The sequence below is a fragment of the Mastigoproctus giganteus genome, chromosome 14 (assembly GCF_048544385.1).
Source record: "Mastigoproctus giganteus isolate SK-2022 chromosome 14, ASM4854438v1, whole genome shotgun sequence".
Classification (NCBI taxonomy): domain Eukaryota; kingdom Metazoa; phylum Arthropoda; class Arachnida; order Uropygi; family Thelyphonidae; genus Mastigoproctus; species Mastigoproctus giganteus.
In genome coordinates, this window is record NC_143588.1 from 65,245,882 (window position 1) to 65,261,094 (window position 15,213).

The window sequence follows — 15,213 nt, forward strand, 5'->3', positions numbered from 1 at the left end:
ATTCCAGTCAATATCTGGGAAATTAAAATCCCCCCATTATAAGACTCTGATTTACTGGCCCACTCTATTTCCCTGTACAGTTTCTTATTATACTCATCAGAGTCATTAGGCCTATAGCACACTCCTATTCTCAATTTTGATCTCCCAATGTTTGTCATACCAAACTGACTTGACACTGCACTGTCCAGCGATGGTGACTGGCTTCACTTCCTTGAATTTTATGTGTTTCTTAACTAATAGCATAACCCCTCCTCCCTTCCTATCCTTTCTGTACACATTGTACTCCCCAAATTCCAGTTCTGCATTCCTTATATCTGTGTGACACCACGTCTCTGATATCCCAACAATATCTGCCTTTGATGTTTTGAGCAATACCTCAAATTCATCAAATTTATTTACCAAACTCCTAGCATTGGTGTACACGCAAGTATACGTGCACCTGTTCCTATTCTTAGCTACCCTAACATAACCCATGTGTTTACTTGTACTGCAATGACTCCCAGCAGTCTCTGAAATACCCTGCATCTTGTTTTTCAGGCTTCTGCTCATTCCAGTTGAAACAGTGCAAGAATCTCTTTCACCTCTGCCAGTGGCTACTGTTAATCTATTAGTCCTTGCAGTCCTTAATCTATTAGTCCAAACTAGCAGTTTTCCAACCCACCCAACACTGCCTCGATAGCATCAGCAAATATTCTTGCACCCTTTCTATTTAAGTGTATCCCATCCCTGCAGAAGCAGTCTCTCCTGTTAACAAGTACAGACTAAGCTGAAAAAAATTGTACCCTTTGAGCCTTGCACAATCTTTCCAGTGCCAAATTGATCAACAAGGCTCTCATCATATACTCCCTCCTATCGTGTCTGGGTAGAATTGCAGACATTTTCAAATTCAACCCTGATTCATGGCTTTTTTCCAACAGTGACCTGTACTTGTTAAGTAATTCTGCCAGTCTCCTTCTCTTAATATCATTAGTGCCAACGTGTACGACTGTATCACCTTTTGTGCCCTTAAAAGATGATATTCGCTCTACAACGTCATCAACCTTTGCCCCTGGCAGACATACCCTGGTCCTGTTCCACCTATCCTTTTTACATACCATGTTCCCCGTTTCCCTGACAAGAGTCACCAACAACTAGTTCCTGTGGGACAAGTGCATTCTGCCTTGGGGGTTGCCGCTGTGTTGCATGTTCATCAAGTGCAGGCTCTGGCGTTGATGTGGGCAGCTGAGAGTTTGATGGGCCCCTCAATTTAGATCCTTCTAGGGCATCCACCATGTCTTTCAAGCTCTCATATAGGCCCATAACAATGCTGAGTTGTCGCCTGATTTCCTTACATCGCATACACACAAAGACATCTCCCATGGAAAATCATGTCCCGTACCCGATTGCTCCACAAACATCAAGCAAGCAGTGATTTTTTTTTTAAAGGCCATGATTCAGAGGGCAACTGCCCCCCTCAGTTCTCCCCTGAGCCACAGCACTCCCATTAGCTTGAGCCTTTTGCTTTGCTGCTCTGGTCTGAGTCATGATTTCGGTTTAATTTCAATTTCAGTACAAAATTATAACCCTAAACTTGTATCCCAACACAATTATAACACTATATGTCTATATATATTTTTCAGTATCGAGTATTATCTAAGAGTTCCGTTTTATATAACTTCTGTATCAAGTTATGTATTAATTAATTATGTTACGTTTGTAAAATCTAAGTGGTTATATGTATTTAGTTAAAAAGTTCAATTTAATTGACAAAGAAGTTTAACAGTATTAATAGATTTTACTGATTAATTGACAATATATAATATACTATACTTTACTAAGGTCATCATCATCATCAGCCATTTTCAATCCACTGCAGGATGAAGGCCTCTCCAGCAACTTTCCAGTTCCTTCTGTTTTGAACACTGGACATCCATTTACTACCCACAAACTCATGAATTTCATCTATCCATCTCCGCCTTTGTCTTCCAGGTTTTCTTCTAGCTCCTCTTGGATACCATTCTGTTATTTTCTTAGTCCATCTGTCATGTCTTCGAGCTATGTGTCCTGCCCAAGACCATTTTAGTTCTTTAGTTTTGATAAGAATGTCCTTTACTTGAGTTTGTTGCCTAATCCATGTGTTTCTCTTCTTATCTAACAGTCTGATTCACAATATGATTCGTTCCATTCTTCGCTGTGTAGTTCTCAGCTTCTCTTCCATTCTTTTGGTGAGTGCCCAAGTTTCACTTCCATAAGTCATGGTGGGGAGTATACATTGGTCCATTATTTTACGTTTCAGACAAACTGGGATATTGCTCTTCAATAAGTGACTATATTTCCTGAATGCTATCCATCCAAAATTTATTCTTCTCCTGACTTCCAGCCATTTATCATTATTACAGCTAATAACTTGTCCCAGATAAGTATATGACTCCACCTTTTCAATTACTGCTCCTTCAATCATTATTTCCCTTTCTGTGGCATACTTGTTCATCATTACTTTTGTTTTAGCCATATTCATCTTTAGTCCAAAATCCTTACTAGCTGTGCATAACTGATTAAGATTTTTTTCCTCTAATTCTTTGGGATCATGGCTTGTGACCACAATGTCATCTGCAAATCGTAAATGGTTTAGGTACTCTCCGTTCACATTGACTCCTTTCTGCGACCAGTCTAATCTTCTGAAAGCTTCCTCAAGGGCAGCAGTAAACAGCTTCGGAGATATTGTGTCTCCTTGTCGAACTCCTTTCTCAATTTTAAATTTCCTACTGTCTTTGTCTAGTCTAATAAAGGAGGTAGCACTCTCGTATATTTTCTTCAAAATCATAATATATGGGGTATCAATGCCTTGTCTTTCCAGTGCCCGAAACATTGCCTTATGCTGTATGGAGTCAAATGCCTTTTCATAATCCACAAATGCCAGGCATAATGGTGTTTTATATTCATTTGCTTTCTCCATTAGCTGTGATATTACATGAAGGTGATCCATTGTTGAGAATCCTGTCCTAAAGCCAGCTTGCTCTTTCGGTTGATTCATATCCAGTATTCTTTCTAATCTGTTAGTAATGACCCTTGTGAACAACTTGTAGATGTAGGATAACAAGCTAATTGGTCTATAATTTCCAATTTCTGATTTATCTCCTTTCTTATGCAGCAAAACTATGATTGCATTATTCCACTGCTTAGGCGTCACACCTTTTCTAATGCACTTTGTGAAGAGCCTTGCCAGTTTTTGTGTTATGTCTCTTCCTCCCAATTTTAATAACTCTACAGTAACTTCATCTTCACCTGGGGATTTCTGATTCTTCATTTTCTTCAATGCATGTTCTACCTCATCAGGAAGAATATTGGGTATGTCGTATGTGTTGCTACTTTGCAATCCATCTTCCCCACTGCTGGCATCATTCCCCTGCTCCTTGTATAATTCTCTATAGTAGTCTTCTGCTATTTGAATTATGCCTTCTCTGCTGTTTATAAGTACACCATCGCTATTCTTCAGTTTCAGTATCATTTGTCTTTCTGTATTACTGCTCATGGCTGCTGATTTAAATCCTTTGTTTTCCCTTAATGCTTGTTCTACTTTTCTTGTGTTAAATCTTCTTATGTCCTCTCTGAGTCTCTTTCTAATGGCTTTGCATAACTCAGTATACTCAATTTTCTCCCTGTCAGTGTTTTTCTTGCTTTTCATTTGTCGTCTTCGGTTCATCATGACAAGTGTTTCTTGACTAATTTTTTCTTCTTTGGATTTCTTTTTCCCTATAGGTTTCTTGGGCTTTATCACTTTCAAAAAGTTGTAATATTCCTCATCGATATCTTGGTCCTCAGCAGTCTGCAGAAGCTCATACTTGTTCTTAAGTTCCAGTACATACTGCTTTTTCTCCTCTTCTGTTATCTCAAAGACCTTTGTATTATTTACTCGAGTCAGTTTTTTCCTTTCCTTTTCTACATCTGTATCAAGTGTACATCTTACCATTCTGTGATCACTTCCAACATTTACCTTATTCAGGACGGTGACATCATTCACAATATATCTTCTGTTAGTGAGGATGAAGTCGATTTCATTAGTAGTTAATCCATTTGGACTCTTCCACGTCCACTTTCTGTTCACCCTTTTCTTGAAAAAAGTGTTCATTACTGACATTCCTCAAGACTCTGCAAATTCCACAGGTCTTTCACCTCTTTCATCAATTCCAAAATTTCCTATAGCTCTCCTTTTTGCATTGTTTTGTCTCTTTCCAACCTTAGCATTGAAGTCCCCCATAATGATAGTGTAGTGAGTTTTCTGTTCATCTAGAAGACTTAATTTTGGTGTACATTTCTTCAACCTCTTCATCATCATGGCTCGATGTTGGTGCATAAATCATTATAATCTTTAGCTTGTATCTCTTAGAAATCTTGAGTATTAGTCTTGACACTCTTGGTGATGTACTTTTGAATTCCAAAATGTTGGTTTTAAAATCTTTATGGATCAGAAACCCAATTCCACCTTCACTCCTTTCACTGTTTCCATTGGTGTACAGCAGATTTCCACTTGATAAACTTATAAGTGATTCATTTCTTCTTCTTGTTTCAGCCAAACCGATGATATTCCAATTCACATTTTCTAATTCCTTTTGCAGCTCTAATATCCTGTCTTCACTGATGAGTGTTCTTACGTTATAAGGTTACTAAGGTAACGCTATCTAATTCGGGATATAACGTATCGTATAACAATGGCGGCAAGTTACGAACGGTAAATCTACGGACACTAAATAAATACACTTAAGTATTTATTTAACTTCCAAAATCTTGCTGTCTCAATTCAGAATAAACCAAGGATCTTGACTAGAGTCTGTAAGAATAATTTAATATAGCAATTGGTCAATAAAGCGGCTAAATATGGCTGAAAAACGTCTCATTCAGTGGAGCTGCAAAACTTATAACACATGGATTGTGGATACCTTTACTGATACTAAGTAATAACCTACAAAATCTCTATCTAAGTTAAACTTTAAACTAAGTATTGTAACTAGCTACTCTAGAAAATAAGTTAAAATGCCAATTTAAGCTAATAAAACAGAAAAGAACTTCCAATTCCAGGAGCAGTAAAAACTTCGCCTGCACAAGGCTACTCGTTCCCAATCGTTCAATCGTAGATTAATTTAATGACGTTCTCTACACCATGTTAGAGAGGTAACAAGAGGAAGCAGTATTCTCGATCTGATTTATCAGTAGTGACTCTTCATGCATTTAGAATAATTAAGAATTTCCAAATAAAGATAACACTATATGGCAGTGAACATAGTGTATTGATACGCTATGTATCAATACACTATGTTCACTGGGGTATGACTTGTCTCCAACTTTATTTATTATTTTTTTATTTATTTTTATTTTTTTTTTCAAAAAAGAGACTTTTTTTAAAATTCTTTGTGCACTGTATTAATGCTTGACCTTTTATGGATGGATTACATTAATTATAATGTTTTTATTTTTTAATTAAACTTTTTAAATTTAAAAATCTTTTTTTTTTTACACATCATTTTCAATAAAATGGAACATTTATTAGTTCTCAAAATAAGCAAGAAAATCTCGTAAACATAATATAATGGAAGTCACTAATACAAAAGTTAGTGACATCCATTCTCCATTTTATAAAACTTGATAAGGTGCGAAATTTAAAAATTAAATTTCTCACCCTTATTCTTGCTTATATATTAGTGTATATAAACAGAAATATGCAGAAACTTTTATTAATTCTGCTGTTAATAAAAACAAAACTGTATAAGTATAAACATGAAACTATTAGGCACTTCTATTTTAGAGATGAGAAAGTCATGAAGTGCACGAAATTTCAAAATTATGCTTGCACACATTTTTACTTATGTTGTCAAACTGCCATCTATAGACAATTATTTTTTTTGCCTTGTTATTTAAGTTTTTTTTTTTTTTTTTTTTTTTCTGTCAGTGGTATTGCTTTTTGAGTGTTCTGCTCTGTTGGGTTATAATTTCTCATTGCATAAGAGCCACTGTTACTCAGATCTGTTGTATATTGGTGGGCTAATTAATTTATTTGTCATGTTGGTAATACAGTGATTTGTTTAAATTGAAATGCATGATTTCATTGTCGTTGTTAGGCTTGTGGCCTTCTATTGCGATGGGGCTTAATGGTAAGCGGTCTTAATTTATTTTGCTTTACACACTGATGGTTACGTATTGTGGTTGGTTTTGCACTCCCATATATAGTGATATTTCACACAATTCAGCCTTGGTGCCATCAGGGCACTGCTAAATTAGATTTAATTCATAATTTATCCAAATTAAGTTATTGCAACTCTCTGTTCTTAATTTAATTATTTTACCCTCTTGTTTATTGCTGGTGTTAATGCTGTTTTTTTTTTTTTTTTGTTTGTTTTTGTTTTTCTTTTTTATCATTCACTTAAACAAAAATTTAATTAATATATGTTATATAGTTTAGTATTGGGCTGGGATGCCTAGCACTGAACCATATAACATATAATTCTTTTTTCACATTCTTATTAAAGTTTCCTCCTGTGATTTGGTATTGCTTTGTGGATACTTTAACTGTTATAATTTCTCCCTGAATAAGTGCCACTTTTACTAAATTGTATTGCATTAGTGGGATGATTAGTTTATCTGTCATGTTAGTAATGCATATTAGCTCCATGGTCATTATTAGCCTTGTGGCCTTCCAATGTGATAAAGCCCAATGGTTGACTGTCTCTATTTTGTTTCACACTAATGGTTTTGTTGTGGTTGGTTTTTGTGCTTTCATTTATAGTGATATTTCATACAGTTTGTCCTTGGTGTCATCAAGGAGCACAGCTAAATTTGTTTTAATTAGTAATTTATCTAAATGAAATTATTTTGGAACATATTCCATTTTTAACTCTACTCTTTAGTTATCCCCTCCCTTTTCTCTTGTTTATTGCTATTATTGCTAATTTTTTTTTTCACTTCCTACTTGACTTTGCCTTTCTGCTATTTCCTAATTTGCATATTTTACTTTTACTCACACACATATATTTAACATTAACTTCTTTATTTTGTTTTCTTTGTTTTTACAATACTCATTCATGACTAAAGATATCATAAATAATGTTTTTTAAATGATAATAATGATTGAGATAACAAAGCCATTTTTTATATAATAAATCAAACAAAACACACCAAATACGGAGAATGCGGAAGGTCAGGGAATGACCACCATATATCCCCGGAGCAATACGGCCTTAGTTGCTAATGCTCCTAAAAACCAAATAACAATGAACAAAACAAATAGAATCTAACTTAGCATATCAGAAGATTTTGTAGTTTTATATTTAAAAAAAAATGAAAAAGTGTAGTACTTAATTCATTCACAAAATAATTACAAGAAAAGTTGCAGGGAACAAACCCTGTTGAGAGTTCTCACTTTTTTTTTCAGAATTTCTAATTACTCTTCAAAAGCCTTAAGCATTCTTTCCAAAACTGAGGTGCTATGTTTACAAAGTTGGAAAACATAACTAGTGGGTAACCTTGAACCAGAATGGCAGTTGAAATATAAACACTAAATGTAAATGGAACCTGAGAGGTGCCATGCACCTCTGAAGTACAAAAATGGTTGTGTGGGCCCTGTCAAGTTCTTTCATGCCATTACTCCGTGAAAAACATAAAAATATTACTTCAAAAACAAATTGTGTAAAACTATATTTATGTTTAGGAAGGTAGAGAAAGTTTCCTTTGTTTTTGTTTAGCTTGACCCAACAATTAACATGCAAATCTTTCATGGGGTACCCGATAGGCCATGTGTGCCTGCTGTCGAGTTAAAAGCACAACTACTGCCAAATCCCTAAAGGGAAGGGATTTTGCTTTCGCTAAAGATGACTACTATGGTAGACAATTTTTAAATTGGAAACAAGCCATCTCGGGGAAAGATCTGATTGAGGTTTATAAAAGTGAGATTTATAAGGCTTCGAGAGGGAAAAAGAAAACTGAATGACTATGGAATTTTCACACTGAAAGATGACACAAACCATGAAATGTAAATATAAACTGTTTTGGGAAACTAATAGACTGAACCTTGGGAATAAATTTTGTCAGCATGTTGATCACTGGAATAAACTGCCTTCCTTTGATGGTTGAGAGTCTGGTGATGTTTAAGGTATGCCTAGCTTGGTGTCTTTTGGAGGTGGGAATATTATGATAAGAGGGTATAGACTGTGGAGTTTTCTCTTTTAGCCTTTGCTAAACCAAAAATCTGAAATAATGTTGAAATAAGGTTTTACTATAAAATCTAAAAATATTGGCAATTTAATGGAATTAAATTGAAGACATATTGGGAGACTAGTATTGAACCATACTGTATCAAAAAAGGTTTTGCTTTCCTAAAGATAAAACATCAGAACAAGATGTTCGTGACCATTAGAATCTCATATCACAGGAAAGCTTACTGAAAAGATTTCACATGACCATTCATAGTCAGGTGAGGTGAAGGTTTCTTAGGTCACCTGTCAGTTACTTTTAGCTGAATATTTATCATCCATTGTAAAATATCCTTTTTAAAAGATATTTTAAATAAGTTTTATTGAGATAAAAAGGCTTCATCGAGTTCATGATAAGCAATCTTAATAATAAAATGAATGATTAATAAATAATTATTCAACATCAAGTTCTTTTTTGTTTATTTTCAGTGTTTGAATCTGAAATGAATTTTAATGTTAATTACTTGAAACAAATTTAGTTACATTGACTATTATGATTTATTTTCAAATAGATAACATCAGCATTGCGATTTATATTTCTCATTTTGGGATATGCAGTACTTAGGATATCACACTGGTGGATTGTAGCAGTAAGTAAATATTATTTATATAAATTTTCAGTGGGATTAAAAGGTAACTTGATTTCTATTGTGTATACTACCAAACTAGAAGTTATAATTGGCTTCATATGCAGAAAAAAAACATAGGGAGGAGTGGTGAACAATATTAAAAATTATCAATTAGAGAAGTTGATAATTTTTGATATTGTTAATAATTTAGTAATCAAAATTATGTTAAACCAGCAGTAATAAATAAATCTGATACTTTATTGATATATATATAGGAAAGTGTGTATCTGCAGAAAAATATCAGAGCAATTCCTTTTAATAAACAGAGATATTTAATATTTGTAAATCATTGAGCAGCAGGTCTTGCGACTTATTTATAGACCATGACAGATTACAAATATGGAGTGTATAAGAGGTTATAAGGATATGCTGTGTAATGTTCTTATAATTGCATAGTAGAATCAAAAAAGTTTCACAATTTTTAAAACAGCACTGAAAGATAAATGATGTTTAAGCCAGTAAAATTATTTAATTACAAATAGATACTGAATATCTTTAATTACAAATAGATACTGTAGTTTTCAAGACAAATCGTGCCTCTTTTTCAACAGAAAAATTGAAACTTAATTATTCTAACAGACACAGAGAAAAACTGTGCACGTCCGTGTTTATCTGCAGATCTAACGGAGAAAAACTGCACACATCCATGCAGCAACAGTGAACACCAGTTTAATGATTGAATGACCTACCTTGTGCCCTCGCACGCCTCACTGCACGCATAACTGTGTCTGTTAGAATAATTAAGTTTCAATTTTTCTGTTGAAAAAGAGGCACGATTTTTCTCAAAAGCTACAGTATCTATTTGTAATCAAAGATATTCAGTATCTATTTGTAATTAAATTATTTTACTGGCTAACACTTAATCATCATTTACCATGGATCCCAGTACAACAGGCCCATTTGTCCTCAGCACTGAAAGATATAATGCATATGGACATTTTCATGCCATATTCCAGGCTATTTTTTCCAGAAGCCTTTCTCAGATGTATACACAAAACAATTTACTTAATATAAAAAAGATCTTGCTACTACCATTGCCTATAGTAGCAAGATCTCTTTTATAATATGCTTATCCCTCCAAGACCTTTCCCCCCAGTATTTTTCTCATTCAAATTATGGTATGAAAACAACAAATTTTTATCTTTTTAATCTTTCCTGGCCTTCACTGTTTGTTTGTTTGTTTTTTTGGTTTTTAGGAGCATTAGCAACTAAGGCCATATTGCTCCGGGATATGCGGTGGTCATTCCCTGACCTTTCCGCATCCTCCATATTTGGTGGTGACGGGCTCGAACCTCGGTCTAATCAAGAAGCGTGTGCTATGCACTGCTGCTCCTTCCCACCTGGCTACGGAGGCGCCTTGGCCTTCACTGATTGTGTGTATATCCATATATGTTGTTACATATGCAGACATGAATTTGCACCACAGGCACTGTCTTAGCAGCTGCTTAAAAGTTCAGAAACTTTCTGGCTATACTATGAAATAATTTTACTTAGTATAGTGTTATATGTAGAACACTATACTTAGTGTTATACGTTCTACTTAAATAAGCCTTCAGGGTTCCAGATAGATATCCAGAGATTGCCTTTGAAAGTTATTCATACACCGATCATTGAGCCTTTCAAAACAAATTATTGTTAAACTATTGATAGCAGCAATGGCATATCTTCCAGTATTAGTTCTTGAGTATGGAGGTTTAAAGCTGGGTTGTTCCCTCAAGGAGTAGACTGAGATATAGTGAATGAACATAATTATGTGATTTGTGTATCCAGCAAGCTTATTGGAATAGGTTGTAGGGTAAATTCCATGTCAAAATAGCACTCCTCCCCCATCCTCTTTAAGTGTATGTATTATCAGTACATGGTAGGATAATCCACTGAATGGCATTCATAGTCATTCTGGTATATCATGAATTGATGTGTTTTTGAAAAACCTGAGCATAAGTTCATTATAAATTTGCTTGTTGTAAAAGTGCTCCAGTATAAGAGAGCTGAGCCCATGTGAAAAGTCTTGTCTTTGCATTTCTTAAATTGGCTTGTTGCCAATTTAAAAAATGCAAAGAAATGGAATATTGAAAATGACAGTATCATATAATTGTATTACAATTGAAAGCTTTCCAAATCAGAAAATTGATTGAGTCAGTTGCTGTAAAATAAGTGACACAATGAGCTGAGAAATGTTTATATTGGGCTCAGGGAGGGAAGGGGAAGCCCACGGGTAGATGTGCGCCATCTACCCGTGGACTCCCCTCACTTATACTAAAAAAATACAGTATTTGAATGCCTAAAACCATTAGAAACATTACTGAAATCGCCGTTAGATTTCCTTTGCACTGAAGAAGTGCAAATATCTCTCCACTACATAAAGGAGAAACTGAAGAGGTGATGGGCAACTGCAGGTTAGTGAGTTAGCCTTCTGTGAATAAAACATGGCTAGCTGAGTAAGAATGCAGTGCTAAAGGGATTGCAGAATGGCTTCATGAAGGAGATGCCTTGCTTGACCAGTCTAGTTAATTACTGTGACATGGATGTAGAACAGTTGGATGCAATTAAACAACTTGGACGTTATATACCCAAATTTTAGTGGAACTTCTGGTATTCTGCATAAGAAGTTATTACATAAACTTGAGAAAGTTGGGATTACAGGGTAGATTCTTAGATAAATCAAGGGCTTGCTGAAGAACAGAGAGGCGTATCATGAGGGCATACGTCAGAGTGGGTCCGTGCAGCAAGCAGAGCCCTCAGGGATAGATGCTGGAGCTCTTGTTTATCATCTTCCTTAATCTACTAGCTGTTACCTTAATCTATTCTGTACCCTTAAAATAGAAAAACTTAAATATTGAAATATCTATTAGAATTTCATTAGTATGAATTTTGGTGTTCACTTACATTTTACATCATTATTTTTTGACTTGGATATAAAGCAGTCTAGATTTTTTTTTTTTTTTGATAACAAGACTTATTTCTGATGAATTCTGTGATCTCATTATATAATATAATGCCAGAATTAAGAATAAAATTTTTATAGTTTCCCTTTTTAAACAATTTTTTTGCTCTTTTCTCCTCAAAAATTGATTGGTGTGTGTATAAAGTTAAATGCATGCTGATAGATTTGAGTTTGGTATGCTCTAGAGCAGTGGTTCTCAACCTTTTTTAATACTTGTACCATTAAAACCAAAACTGAAAAATTTCGGTACCACTCATTAAAATATGTATTTGTATTAGAGGAAAAGTCAAGAATATTTGCATAATAAGGCTATGTTTTAAATTATACATATTTTTATTTCGTTTTCAATACAAAAATTGAACAAACTAAATAACAAATATTAAACAAAACAATACCAAATAAACTATACTTGATTAACACCTTGACTTGGTTGCGATTTTAAGCTTTCTGAGAAATATATAGCTATTCGCTCAGAGGTTAAATAAACAAAATATTTGAAAATCAACACATAATTTTTGAACTCCTATTAGATTGAAAAAATATAGGTAAAACATGTAATTATTTACCTTTGGGGGGAGGGGGAGATTTTTAATGTTTTATTTTTCATAATTTCATAAATTTAAAAAATTCAACCGTCCATTATTCATGTACCACTAGTGGTACGCATACCACCGGTTGAGAAACACTGCTCTAGAGGGTTACTGATAATGACAAAGGATAGTTGTGAATGTTTGCTTGAAGAGCTCAGGACAGTGGTTATATATGTGGTCCGAAAAATGGCAACCACAGTTTAATGCTACTAAATACAAGACTTTATACCTGGGCAACAAAAACTAAGTAATTCAGGATATGCCTGAGATTTTTTTTTTTTTTTTGGAAGGGGGGAATTAATGGTAGTTCTGGGAAATGAACAAAGTTTTCTATGAAGCATAAACAGTTCACAAGGAATGAATATGGTGTCTTATCAATGATAACTGGACCTTTGTAAGTAACAAAAAGGATGTATAAGCCAATGGTGAGACCACCGAATGTTGTATTCAGGTCTGACGGCTCCCTTAGCTCATTTCCCTCTCTCCCCCACATTCTCTGAATCACCACACGTGACGATTCCACTCTCAGTGAACTAGCTACAAACAGCAAGCTTTTGTCTGGGGTTACTGATAACTGTACTCAAAAGGAATCACAAGCTTCAATCAGCTGCCCTTTTTTGTGGTTGTAAATCCGAGAAACTGGACCATTAAAGGCATTCTAAGAAAACTACACTCAGGAAATAGCCCACTAAGGGTAAGTCTAAGCCAGCTTGAGACTACCAATGAAAATTCTTGAGCTTACTACAAGATCTCTTGCCTCTGAACACCAGGCTTCTTTGTCCCCTCTCACAGGAATGTCCATCTCCCTCACCTGAGTCGTTGCTACGACCAGAAGCAGAAATAGTTGCACTCTCTAAAGACACCGCCTATAGCTCCATGCTAAGATCTGCAAAACGGGACTCTGAGGTTGCAGACACGAATGATGCCTAGCAATGCCAGATGCCCGGACCAACACCGATGCAAGCATCCCCATGCCAGCGGCATTCCAGAATCAGCAAGGCCACCTTGATTGGCACCAGAGTAGTTAATACTAGCGTCAGAACCCCATTCCACAAGCAAACAGCAATACTCACTCAAATGTTTTCATTAGCAGCCTGGATCCGTTGACAAAAGTTGAACAAACAGGCACTATTGAAGGAACTAGGCATACCTGGTAAGCCTTTCAAAATCAATACCAAGTCCCTCTTATGCCTCCTTCAGGATTCAGATTGATGGGCTCAGTTACCAACAATACCTCAATGCTGAATACTGGCCCAGAGACATGTTGGTGATGCCATACTATGGAAGGCTAAAGGCTCAAAACTCATCAAGCCCAAACCCCATTCCACAACAATGCATAATTGCATCAGCATAGCTACCTGTCTTCTCTAGTCTACCAAATTATATCTGGGAGCGGGTGCAATTCGTGAATGTCTGGCATGGTGATGACGAGCAAATATCAAACTGGTTGTATTCCAATTAGAATATCCAACAACAGAGCACGTTGATGGAACATTGGTCCCCCGGACGAGATTTCTGATCATTATATAAAAAGCAGATACTGTTTGGAGAGCAATCTCATCATGGTACAACCCTGTGTGGAGGTAAATATCCGATTTTTCCTACAAACATCAGGAGTGTCAAAAACAAACTAGATGGCCTACTTGATTTACTTTCCTGTGCAGAGTAAGACTTCGTAATTCTGATTGAAATACCAGTCTTGAAATAAGATTGAAATAAGGCCATATTGCTACACCACTACCTCGTCTCCCAATAGAATTGGAAGACGAGGTAGCGGTGTAGCAATCTGTCAAAAGAGGTCACTCCCTCTAATTAAGGCATCCACTTACCTGGGAGGAGACATAGAAGCAGTTTTTGGAATCTACCAAATTCCTGGTTGTCGATCTCTGTGTGCACCGTTTATTTCCCTCCACTGGTTTCTGAGAGGATTGTGTCCTTAATCTGACAGCATGGCTGTCATCCACAATCATTATCATCAAAAGCTCATCGTGAAACAAACAGCTACCTAAATACATTCTGTAAGTATGCCAATTTTTTTTGGCCTGTCAATTAAGTCAAGAGAAGTCAAGCCATCTCATCTTTACTCCAAGTTGGATGACTTCTGCTGATACTGCATCTTCTCTATTTCCGGAATTGGCAGGAAATGTTCTGACTCCCACAGACAGTGTCAAATTCCTAGCTATAATCCTTAATGTGAACTTCACTTATAAACAACAAATCCAAGCTCAATATTCCAAAGCCTTGAGAGCCTTCTGGGGGAATGAAAATAGATCTGTGTAAAATTCACAATAAACAAATAATCAGGAAATTCTTTGCAATGTACTTCAATAGCATGCTCTCCTATGCTGTGGAAGTTGGTCGGTTGCACCTCCCACCAGCCTCAGGAAACTGTGGGGCAACTCAAATTCTGGGTGCTGAAGTGGGTCAACTTGTGGTCTCACCAGATCTACATGGCATCTAAATATGCACTCTGCTATAACCTGCAATACAAGCCCATAGTCCACAGAGCCCATGTGCTAAGAATAAAGGCACTCCATCTGTGCTCATCTAAGCATAATCACATCAACATCTGGAACACGGTTGGTTGGCGTTTGCCAGGAAGAGATCTCTGCAGCAGCCCCTCCTTGTGCTCAAGGCTCCAGAGGTTACAGAATTTCAAGAGACATTTCCCAAATGTGACTCTGGACACTCAACTCAGTCAACATTGACATCGACCTGCGGTCTGTTGACAAGTCATGTCATGATGACGTCTTGGCCTACCTTTCTATTTGTAAAGGACAATTGTGTAAGTGCCGGTCCTAGTTAGCCGATATCATTTTATGTTCTGCCCA

At 35.9% G+C, this 15,213-nt stretch overlaps 1 protein-coding gene across 1 annotated transcript in view; it reads left to right on the forward strand.

Annotated features, from left to right (window-relative positions):
• LOC150075183 (stAR-related lipid transfer protein 3-like) overlaps nt 1-15,213 on the forward strand; it is a 179,416-nt gene that overhangs the window by 66,109 nt on the left and 98,094 nt on the right. Inside the window, exon 4 of the mRNA XM_090388230.1 lies at nt 8,732-8,809. Coding sequence (XP_090244356.1) covers nt 8,732-8,809 — 78 coding nt within the window. The remainder of the gene's footprint in view (nt 1-8,731; nt 8,810-15,213) is intronic.